Here is a 12255-nt window from a genome sequence, read left to right as displayed (position 1 = left end):
CAGAAAACTGCCATATCACACAATGTGAGGCACGAGTCTCTACAGCGCTCTTATTACATATTACTTATCTGCCTCATTTTCTATCGCTACAGTTATCTGGCACGTTACATACAGTACAGTACTTCCCTTCCCTCAGATGCTACCTTTGTTTTGCAGAGTCACCTTAGATGTTCTTTAGTACTTTGCACAATTGACAAGCTTTGTTCATTCTCACTTTGAACCCACGTGTTCTTGACCGCTCCAAGAATGTTCATCTAAGTTTTCCTTACCTAGGCTCTGCGCGTATCCAAACTGCTCTTGGTCTCCGACTTAGCATTCCATACCTAGTTATACCTTGGCCTTAAACCTTGTCTATACCTAGCCGCTACTTGCGGAACTGCGCTTTACCTAGAACCCGCTGCTCTTTACCTAGAATCCTCTCGCTTTCGTTTGTTTCACATTGCACCTTCATCGGACCCGTGGTCTTGGTCTTGCTCTCATCGGCGGACCCGCATTTCCAGCATCGCCTTAGTTCTTTCTGTTCCGCATTTGCTCCCTTCGCATTATACTTGAAGGAAGTGCTTCATAGCAATCCTCTTGTGACACAGTACACCCGCACTCAGTAGGATTTGATTAGTGCTCTAGTTTTCTTGCTAGCCAGCTCTTATTACTTCTTCACACTGGTTGTTCTGTAAGAATATTAAGGTGTAACTGTCAATCCAAAGGGTGCCAACTCACTATATCCAACAGTCTTTGGGAAGAAAGGATGTGACTCCATATGTGCATCATCAGCCAGCACACAGTTCCATTGAGGGACGAGACCTTGATTCATGGTCACCTGGACCCCGGCGGCAGCGGAAAGCAAAAACGGAAAGATGACTGAGCACTTCCTGCCATGCTGCTGGAGAGCTTGAGACTGTTGATTGTGAGTAGGTACATAACAAACGAAGTAAAAAACACACACCACTCGCCTTGCAATCTCGTGAGCCTCATCAACAACTTCACAACCATCTCCTTCCCAGCGTCTGATTTGGGTGACCGAATCGTGCACAAATGTGTCAGCGAGCGCCAAAGCATCATTGGATTCTTGTTATGACAGCATAGTTGAGATGTGAAAATTGAAAGTGTGAGAGTGTCTGTGTGGATGTGGATAGGACTTGACAGAAGGTAATGCCACAAAGAGCATCACATTGTGACACCACCGGAAATGGCCAAAGTGTGGCAGCTGTCAGACTTCTGCATTGTTCATCGACAGCATTGTTCAGGTCCACCAAAATTGTCTATAAAAATCCAATTGACAAAGCTTGAAGGCTACAAGACGAGCACATTAAAGCCGACTGGAATTTTATCGTCATGTGGGACCAGTGGGTGCCAATGAAGTTGTGTCCCACAAGGGACTACTTTGAAGGTAATAGCGCCAGCAATATTGTCAGAATTCACAGAAATAGAATAGAAATATGCACCGACGAACTGAATGGACATGGAATGGATGGACAAAGGACGAGCATGACTCTGTTATGACAGTCACATGGCTAAACACAACTTTGATCAGCTTGCAAGCAAAGCGACCATGAGCAAATTTCAAGGTGTGTTTTCATAGAAAAAAAATGAATTTTATCATTGGCAGGTTTCAAACCTGCACAGTCCAAGAGAAACAGATTTTGACTCTGGCGATCACTTGACAATTTAATCTTTAGCGGGTTTTGAACCCACACGGACAGATTTAGATTCTGTTGTATTAACTGCTCGGCTAAGACTAGTTGAATGCACTTCCAATGAACTCATTCAAAAGTGAATCCTCAAGGCACAATCTCAGCCTTGATATATTTGTATTTTTCCTCATTCCCCAGGTCATTAGGATGAAACTTGCAAGTTTGATGTGTAATCTGCTCTTCTTCTTCTTCTTCTTCTTCTTCAACAGAGTCAAGACCTTTAGAAAGAATTAAATTGTTCTTATGCTTATCCTTCCGAGTTTGCATCGAGATTTTGGTCATATATCGAACTCTGCGTCAAAAATACTCGCATTCACCTAGCAAAAAAGGATGCATGAAACCAACAGCAATGTCAATCAAGCTTTAGATCATCAGTGTTTGCTTGCTATACATTCGTGTGGAAATGTGAAGGTGTGATTTCATTATTCATACAATAAAAATAAAAATGTTATTGTCAAGGTGTGTTTTTATAGAAAATAAAATTCATCGTCGGCAGGTTTCAAACCTGCACATTCCAAGAGAAACAGATTTTGACTCTGGTGATCACTTGACAATTCGATCTTTAGCAGGTTTTGAACCCACACAGACAGATTTAGATTCTGTCGTATCGACTGCTTGGCTAAGACCAGTGAGATGCACTTCCAATAAACTCATTCTTTACAACTGGGTCATGAGTGAGTGACAACCGACAATGGAAGGATCACATATGATTGGACTTAAGGGGGATGTTGGAAATTAATATTAGAACTGACAAAATGCAGATAAATGTACCTTGAGTATTCACTTCTGAATGGGCACATTTGGAGTGCATCTAACTGGTCTTAGCCAAGCAGTCGATACGACAGAATCCAAATCTGTCTGCGTGGGTTCAAAACCTGCTAAAGATGAAATTGTCAAGTGATCACCAGAGTCAAAATCTGTTTCTCTTAGACTGCGCAGGTTTGAAACCCGCCAATAATACTATTTTTGTTTTATGAAATCACACCACCAGCAAGATGGTGCTCTCAGGAAAGCACACATGAGTCCATGTCGAGGTGTGTTTGGAATAAGACTAAGACCAATGAAGATCAGCATATGGGATGCTGTCTATGAGCAAATATTCAAGGCATGTTCTAATAGAACAAAAAAATGCGAGATTAAACAGGTTTCAAACCTGTTGCACTTCAATGAAAACAGATTTTGATTCTGTTATGACAACCACTTGGCTAAACACAACTCTGACGAGCTTGTAAGCAAACCGACCATGAGCATATGTCAAGGTGCATTTTTATAGAAAATGAAAAATTATCCTTGGCAGGTTTTAAACCCGCACAGTCCAAGAGAAACAGATTTTGACTCTGGCGATCACTTGACAATTTAATCTTTGGTAGGTTTTGAACCCACACAGACAGATTTAGATTCTGTCGTATCGACTGCTTGGCTAAGACCAGTTAGATTCACTTCCAATGAACTCATTCAGAAGTGAACCCTCAAGGCACATTTATCTGCATTTTGTCAGTTCTTTCAATAGCATGGTCGCTGTTGATTCTTTTATCCTGCTTTTATTGCAAAAGACATCAGACTTCTTCTGGGACTCTTGATTTCAAGACCTGTTTACCTCTCAGCCTTAATAGATTTGTATTTTTCCTAATTCCCCAGGTTATTAGGATCAAACTTGAAAGTTTGATGCGTAATCTGCTCTTTTTCTTCTTCAACCAAGTCAAGACCTTTAGAAAGAATGTTATTGTTATTGTACTTATCCTTCCGAGTTTGCATCGAGATTTTGGTCATATATCAAACTCTGCGTCAAAAATACACTGTGCGATCCTTTCATTGTCAGTTTTCACTCATGGACCCACCGTGGTGGTCTTCCATCAGCACTTTTTCAGGGAAATCATTAGATAAACAGGTCTTGAAGTCAAGAAGCCCCAGCAGGAAGTCTGTGTCTTTTGCAATAAGAGTAGGATAAAAAAATCAACAGTGACCATGCTATTAAAAGAGCTGACAAAATGCAGATAAATGTACCTTGAGGACTCGCTTCTGAATGGGTTCATTGGAAGTGAATCTAACTGGTCTTAGTCAAGGAGTTGATGCACCAGAATCTAAATCTGTCTGCGTGGGTTCAAAACCTGCTAAAGATGAATTTGCCAAGTGATCATCAAAGTCAATATCTGTTGCTCTTGGACTGCGCAGGTTTGAAACCTACCAATGATAAAATTCATTTTCTATGATTTACACACCTTGAAATATGCTCATGGTTGGTTGGCTGGCAAGCTGATCACAGTTGTGTTTAGACAAGTGGCTGTCATCACAGAATCAAAATCTGTTTCCATTGGAGTGCAATGAGTTTGAAACTTGTTGGATGTAACATTTTTCTCATAAGAATGTAAGGATCACATGTCCTCTATGCCCCGACCATGACTTCAAAAGGAAATTGTAGAACCAATGTTTGCAAACCTCCACATGACTCATTGATGCAAAGAAGCATCATGCTTCGCATCCGAGTCATGCAGATACATTCATCTTCTTTTTCACTCTTTCATCATCATTTTGACTTGCACAAACCGCTATACTCGCTACCTAGACAAAACCCTTGCTATAACCGACCCTCAGACCCTGTCTTTTGGTCATGGACTGCTCCATTCTCACTTTTCCATACCGAAACCTGTCAAAACTGCTATGAAACACTCGTTATTCTGTCCAAACCAAACTCTTTCTTACTGCCATTAATTCACTCTCTCGTACTTTCTCCTTTTTGCTCATACTAGCCACCTGTCAGGCTCAATGCCACTCCCTTCTGCATCTGTCACATCCTAATTGTTTCAGTCAAACTATCAAACTAACCGAGGACCCTTGCCATTGTGCACTTATATACAGCTCATGTACTTTTGTATTAGCAGCGAATCAGGGCACGTACTCAGGTAAGGGGCGCAGCGCACGAGCTGAAGCCAAGCCCTTCGGATCCGACCCTTGAGCACGTTCTTAACAGTCACTCACAATGTTTTCCCTCAGCTGAACAGATAAATTGAATACAGACTGCAATACAATATTTTCAAAAAGCGAGAGAAGAGCAACATGATGATGAAAGGTCTCAAATACAGTACACTTCAACCTTATACATAAGTGAATGGTGGCCAGATAGCTCTTTTGAATCTTTGTCTTGAATTCCAGCCTTGACAGATGTGTATTCTTCCTCATTCCCCAGGTCATTAGGATCAAACTTGAAAGTTTGATGTGTAATCTGCTCTTCTTCTTCAATCAAGTCAAGACCTTTGAAGAAATTTGTCTGTGTTTATGATTGGCCCAAGGACTGTGTTGAGATGCATATTCAGTTTTGGTCAGCACTACAATCACACCGCTGACATCACTTTCTTGACTCTATGCAACCCCGAAGCATGATTTCAGGCATTTGTGCTTAGGATGCGGAGCCACGTCACATAGAGCCCAGAGATGTTCTTGGACACAGAAAAGTGCATCCACAAACACCATATAAAGCAGATGTTTGGGAGCGTGAGCTACGGCATGAAAGTACACATGTGTCAATGTCAAGGTGTGTTCTAACAGGAAGAAGAAGAAAACATATATCATTTATGAGGAAATGTCGAGGTGGGAATTCATAAAATAAAAATGTTATCATTGGCAGGTTTCAAACCCATGCATTTCAAGAGAAACAGATTTTGACTCTGGTGATCACTTGACAATTTAATCTTCAGCAGGTTTTGAACCCACACAGACAGATTTGGATTCTGTCATATCAACTGCTTGGCTAAGACCAGTTAGATGCCCTCCTAATGAATCTGTTCAAAAGTGAATCCTCAATGTGCGTTTATCTGCATTTTGTCAGTTCTAACAATAATTTCTAATATCCCCCTTGAATCCTCCTCGATGCTATTGAAAGAACTGCCTTTAGGATTTACTTGTGAACGGGTCCATTGGAAGTGCATCTCACTGGTCTTAGCCAAGCAGTTGATACAACAGAATATAAATCTGTCTGTGTGGGTTCAAAACCTGCTAAAGATGAAATCTTCGAGTGATCACCAGAGTCAAAATCTGTTTCTCTTGAAATGCATGGGTTTGAAACCTGCCAATCATGAAATTTATTTTCTATGAAAACACATCTTGACATTGTCTCATGAATGATTTTCTCAAAAACTCATCTCAACTGATGTTGGCCATGTCGTTGCTAAAATAGATTCAAAATCTATTTCCATTGAAGTCTACAGGTTTGAAACCTATTGAGTGACACATTTTTTGCATTAGAACATGTCTCAGATATCTGCTCATAGACAGCATCTCAAATGTTGATCTTCATCAGTCTTAGTCAAGTTGTCACCAGAGTCAAAATCTGTTTCTTTTGAACTGTGCAGGTTTGAAACCTACGAACAATAACATTTTCATTTTCATTCTATGAAATCACACCTTCACACTTCTACATGAATCTTAAAATGAATTGGAAGGCCTCAATTTTCTTGTGGCATTATGACTTTCTTGGAAGAGAAACCAAAAAATTTCAAAGCTGGTGTATGGAACCATGTTCCACTGCTAGCCTTGCAACAGCTTGTTTTATGATCCATGTCAACTGTTGAACATTGTCCGAGTGACTATCTATCATATCCAACTCAATATGCATCAAACCTGAAAATATCAAACATCACACATCAAGTTTCACATCGGCCAATCAGATATCACACACACTCATGCTGCCTATGTCTCATCCCATCCTGCTAGTCCTGCTAGGTGCACAGTTCATTATTTCTCACATTACTCACATCATAGACTGTGTTATTACATGTTTTCCCATAGTCCGCAGCACCTCTTTTCTTATTATGGCTCAACTAAGACTGATGAAGATTAGTGTCTGAGAGACTGACTATGATTCAATATTCAGACAGATTTAGATTCTGGTGCATCAACTCCTTGACTAAGATGATGTAGGACTCAGCCTAGCACTGGACTCATATTCAGCTATTTAACAATATATGTCAAATGCATGTCACACACCAATCACTTCCCAATTATATTCTGACAGTCTCCATAGCCCATAGTGGACCCAATACTTTGACTGGCGGACCTGATGTTTTGGCTGCATCGGCCAACCAAATATTGTGCACTTGTCCTCCCTATGTCCTGTCCCATCTTGCTAGCCCCACTAGGTGCATAGTTGATTATTTTGCACATTACTCATGTCATAGCCACCACTATTACATTTTTTCCCATCATCCACAGCGCCTCGTGTCTTTTTACATGTACTTCAGATCTGAAATATTTCACTACTGCTTTCACCTATGTATTCTGAATTTCTACATATCTACATAAATATTGGACTCTCCACAGTATCACCCATCATCCAAGTAGTAGGGAGCCATTTCCCGATACATAGGGGTCAAACCCAATATTTCATAGTTCTTTGTTGACATTGTGAATATTACCGCTCTCCTTATCTGAAATACCCATCATCATCATTTCATAAAATAAAAAATGTTATCATTGGCAGGTTTCAAACCTGCGCAGTCCAAGAGCAACAGATATTGACTTTGATGATCACTTGGCAAATTCATCTTTAGCAGGTTTTGAACCCACGCAGACAGATTTAGATTCTGGTGCATCAACTCCTTGACTAAGACCAGTTAGATTCACTTCCAATGAACCCATTCAGAAGCGAGTCCTCAAGGTACATTTATCTGCATTTTGTCAGCTCTTTTAATAGCATGGTCACTGTTGATTTTTTTATCCTACTCTTATTGCAAAAGACACAGACTTCCTGCTGGGGCTTCTTGACTTCAAGACCTGTTTATCTAATGATTTCCCTGAAAAAGTGCTGATGGAAGACCACCACGGTGGGTCCATGAGTGAAAACTGACAATGAAAGGATCGCACAGTGTATTTTTGACGCAGAGTTTGATATATGACCAAAATCTCGATGCAAACTCGGAAGGATAAGTACAATAACAATAACATTCTTTCTAAAGGTCTTGACTTGGTTGAAGAAGAAAAAGAGCAGATTACGCATCAAACTTTCAAGTTTGATCCTAATAACCTGGGGAATTAGGAAAAATACAAATCTATTAAGGCTGAGAGGTAAACAGGTCTTGAAATCAAGAGTCCCAGAAGAAGTCTGATGTCTTTTGCAATAAAAGCAGGATAAAAGAATCAACAGCGACCATGCTATTGAAAGAACTGACAAAATGCAGATAAATGTGCCTTGAGGGTTCACTTCTGAATGAGTTCATTGGAAGTGAATCTAACTGGTCTTAGCCAAGCAGTCGATACGACAGAATCTAAATCTGTCTGTGTGGGTTCAAAACCTACCAAAGATTAAATTGTCAAGTGATCGCCAGAGTCAAAATCTGTTTCTCTTGGACTGTGCGGGTTTAAAACCTGCCAAGGATAATTTTTCATTTTCTATAAAAATGCACCTTGACATATGCTCATGGTCGGTTTGCTTACAAGCTCGTCAGAGTTGTGTTTAGCCAAGTGGTTGTCATAACAGAATCAAAATCTGTTTTCATTGAAGTGCAACAGGTTTGAAACCTGTTTAATCTCGCATTTTTTTGTTCTATTAGAACATGCCTTGAATATTTGCTCATAGACAGCATCCCATATGCTGATCTTCATTGGTCTTAGTCTTATTCCAAACACACCTCGACATGGACTCATGTGTGCTTTCCTGAGAGCACCATCTTGCTGGTGGTGTGATTTCATAAAACAAAAATAGTATTATTGGCGGGTTTCAAACCTGCGCAGTCTAAGAGAAACAGATTTTGACTCTGGTGATCACTTGACAATTTCATCTTTAGCAGGTTTTGAACCCACGCAGACAGATTTGGATTCTGTCGTATCGACTGCTTGGCTAAGACCAGTTAGATGCACTCCAAATGTGCCCATTCAGAAGTGAATACTCAAGGTACATTTATCTGCATTTTGTCAGTTCTAATATTAATTTCCAACATCCCCCTTAAGTCCAATCATATGTGATCCTTCCATTGTCGGTTGTCACTCACTCATGACCCAGTTGTAAAGAATGAGTTTATTGGAAGTGCATCTCACTGGTCTTAGCCAAGCAGTCGATACGACAGAATCTAAATCTGTCTGTGTGGGTTCAAAACCTGCTAAAGATCGAATTGTCAAGTGATCACCAGAGTCAAAATCTGTTTCTCTTGGAATGTGCAGGTTTGAAACCTGCCGACGATGAATTTTATTTTCTATAAAAACACACCTTGACAATAACATTTTTATTTTTATTGTATGAATAATGAAATCACACCTTCACATTTCCACACGAATGTATAGCAAGCAAACACTGATGATCTAAAGCTTGATTGACATTGCTGTTGGTTTCATGCATCCTTTTTTGCTAGGTGAATGCGAGTATTTTTGACGCAGAGTTCGATATATGACCAAAATCTCGATGCAAACTCGGAAGGATAAGCATAAGAACAATTTAATTCTTTCTAAAGGTCTTGACTCTGTTGAAGAAGAAGAAGAAGAAGAAGAAGAGCAGATTACACATCAAACTTGCAAGTTTCATCCTAATGACCTGGGGAATGAGGAAAAATACAAATATATCAAGGCTGAGATTGTGCCTTGAGGATTCACTTTTGAATGAGTTCATTGGAAGTGCATTCAACTAGTCTTAGCCGAGCAGTTAATACAACAGAATCTAAATCTGTCCGTGTGGGTTCAAAACCCGCTAAAGATTAAATTGTCAAGTGATCGCCAGAGTCAAAATCTGTTTCTCTTGGACTGTGCAGGTTTGAAACCTGCCAATGATAAAATTCATTTTTTTTCTATGAAAACACACCTTGAAATTTGCTCATGGTCGCTTTGCTTGCAAGCTGATCAAAGTTGTGTTTAGCCATGTGACTGTCATAACAGAGTCATGCTCGTCCTTTGTCCATCCATTCCATGTCCATTCAGTTCGTCGGTGCATATTTCTATTCTATTTCTGTGAATTCTGACAGTATTGCTGGCGCTATGCGCACACATTCCATAATGCTATGTCATGGACCCTTATATTACATATTATCACGCACTCGCTTCGCTTCTCAGTTCGCTTTAGCGCTTAACATTACTTACATAGTTCATGTATGTTTTTCTCTCTTGACAAATTAACCACCATCATCTTGCTGTGACGCTCAGAACTGCGCTGGGCAGGAATGAGCCTATTTTTATATATGCATCAAGGAGTATAGAGCACTATCAGTTTCCCTATCCTTGTTCATCATTTGTCCAACAATTAACTCCTGTGCAAACCCAAACCCGCACTTTCCTGCGCACTAGACAGTATAAGTTGACTATACTACTACATCACTTCCCTCGTACTGTATACCTCTCCCTATAGGTTTACCTTCAAAGTAGTCCCTTGTGGTATGCACTTTTTAGCCCCTATTAGGTCCCCCTTCAACTCATCTAGAGTCGCTGTGCTCCAACCACCTGCATGCGCGCCTCACATCTGCTTAGCGCACGCCAACGCATAGTAGCACTTCCGCTTAACCGCGCTCCGCACATCATAGCGCGCCTAACCAGGCTTGACTAAGCATCTGGTTCAGTCACTCGCAATGTTTTCCCTCAGCTGAACAGATGAATTGAAAACAGACCGCAATACAACACTTTCAAAAAGCGAGAGAAGAGCAGGTCTCAAATACAGTGCACCTCAACCTTATACATAAGCGAATAGTGGCCAGATGGCTCTTTTGAATCTTTGCCTTGAATCTCAGCCTTGACAGATGTGTATTCTTCCTCATTCCCCAGGTCATTAGGATCAAACTTGAAAGTTTGATGTGTAATCTGCTCCTCTTCTTCTTCAACAAAGTCAAGACCTTTGGAGAGAATTAAATTGCTCTTGTACTCGTCATTCCGAGTTTGCATCAAGACTTTGGTCATATATTGAACTTTGCGTCAAGGATAAAAGAATCAACAGTGACCATGCTGTTGAAAGAACTGACAAAATGCAGATGAACGTGCCTTGAGGATTCACTTCTGAATGAGTTCATTGGAAGTGCATCTCACCGGTCTTAGCCAAGCAGTCGATACGACAGAATCTAAATCTGTCTGTGTGGGTTCAAAACCTACCAAAGAGTGATCACCAGAGTCAAAATCTGTTTCTCTTGGAATGTGCGGGTTTAAAACCTGCCAATGATAACATTTTTATTCCATGAAATCGCACCTTGACATTTCCTCATGATTGATATATGTTTGTTTTTTTCCCTGTTAGAACACACCTTGACATCGACCCATGTGTACTTTCCTGAGAGCTTCATATCACTGGTCTTAGCCAAGTAGATGTTGCAACAGAGTCAAAATCTGTTTCTTTCAAACCATGCAGGTTCAAAACCTGCTTGCAAAATATTTTGCAGTGTATAGATTCTCAGAGACCCAAGTCCCAAGTCCCAAGTCCCAAGTCCCAAGTCCCAAGTCCCAAGTCCCAAGTGCAAGCAAATAGGGACAGTTAGACGTTTTGGAGTATTCATCAAAGTGATGTCATTCGTGTCAGTTTTATCTTTTTCAATGCAACCCAGGTGTGACTGCTTTGTACTAGTTTTGCAGCAGAATGTAGCGAGAATGCTTCTGTTGCATCTATACATTGTGGTCTGTAGCTGGGAGTATCCTTCAGCATGACATAAAATAAAATGATGAAAATATTATACCAGCAGTGTTGGATTGGACAACAGATGGACGTGTAATGTAGGGCATGCACAGAAATGCAGTGCTTGGTATGGGACAGGACGTGATTTCATAAAATCAAAAATGTTATCATTGGCAGGTTTCAAACCTGCGCAGTCCAAGAGAAACATATTTTGACTCTGATGATCACTTGCAATTTCATCTTTGACAGGTTTTGAACCTGTCACAGACAGATTTGGATTCTGTCGTATTAACTGCTTGGCTAAGACCAGTTAGATGCACTCCCATTGAATCCATTCAGAAGTGAATCCTCAAGGTACGTTTTGTCAGTTCTAACATTAATTTCTAACATCACCCTTGAGCTCAACCATATGCGATCCTTCCATTGTCAGTTGTCACTCATGACCCGCTTGTTAATCCCAAGACATCACGAACATCATTGGCCCACCGCGGTGATCTGCCATCAGCACTTTTTTTGAGCAATTGCTGGATAAACAGGTCTTGAAGTAGAGGCCCAGGAGAAGTCTGATGTCTTTTGCGATAAGAGTAGAATAAAAGAATCAATCGCGGCGACTATATTATTGAAAGAACTGACAAAATGCAGATAAATATGCCTTGAGGATTCACTTGTGAATGGGTCCATTGGAGGTGCATCTAACTGTTCTTAGCCAAGCAGTTAATATGACAGAATCTAAATCTGTCTGCGTGGGTTCAAAACCCGCCAAAGATGAAATTGTCAAGTGATCACCAGAGTTAAAATCTGTTTCTCTTGGAACGTGCAGGTTTGAAACCTGCCAGTTGCAACATTTGTTTTCTATAAAAATGCACCTTGAAATTTGCTCACGGTCGGTTTGCTTGCAAGCTGATCAAAGTTGGCTTTAGCCAAGTGGTTGTCGCAACAGAATCAAAATCTGTTTCTATTGGAATGCGACAGGTTTAAAACCTGTTGAATGTCACATTT

The 12255-nt window shown here is 40.5% G+C and overlaps 1 protein-coding gene across 1 annotated transcript; it reads right to left on the bottom strand.

Annotated features, from left to right (window-relative positions):
• Positions 1–10215: 10215 nt before the first annotated feature.
• HD556DRAFT_1435572 (uncharacterized protein) lies at positions 10216–10553 on the bottom strand (the record flags this gene model as incomplete). Its single annotated transcript, XM_041305452.1, has 2 exons — positions 10216–10279; positions 10336–10553. 2 exons carry the CDS (start codon positions 10551–10553, stop codon positions 10216–10218), a joined length of 282 nt encoding a protein of 93 aa, XP_041167508.1.
• Positions 10554–12255: the final 1702 nt, after the last annotated feature.

The sequence above is a fragment of the Suillus plorans genome, assembly GCF_016647745.1.
Source record: "Suillus plorans strain S12 chromosome Unknown HD556scaffold_1, whole genome shotgun sequence".
NCBI classification, from domain to species: Eukaryota; Fungi; Basidiomycota; class Agaricomycetes; order Boletales; family Suillaceae; genus Suillus; species Suillus plorans.
This window is presented reverse-complemented; position numbering and strand designations above follow the sequence as displayed.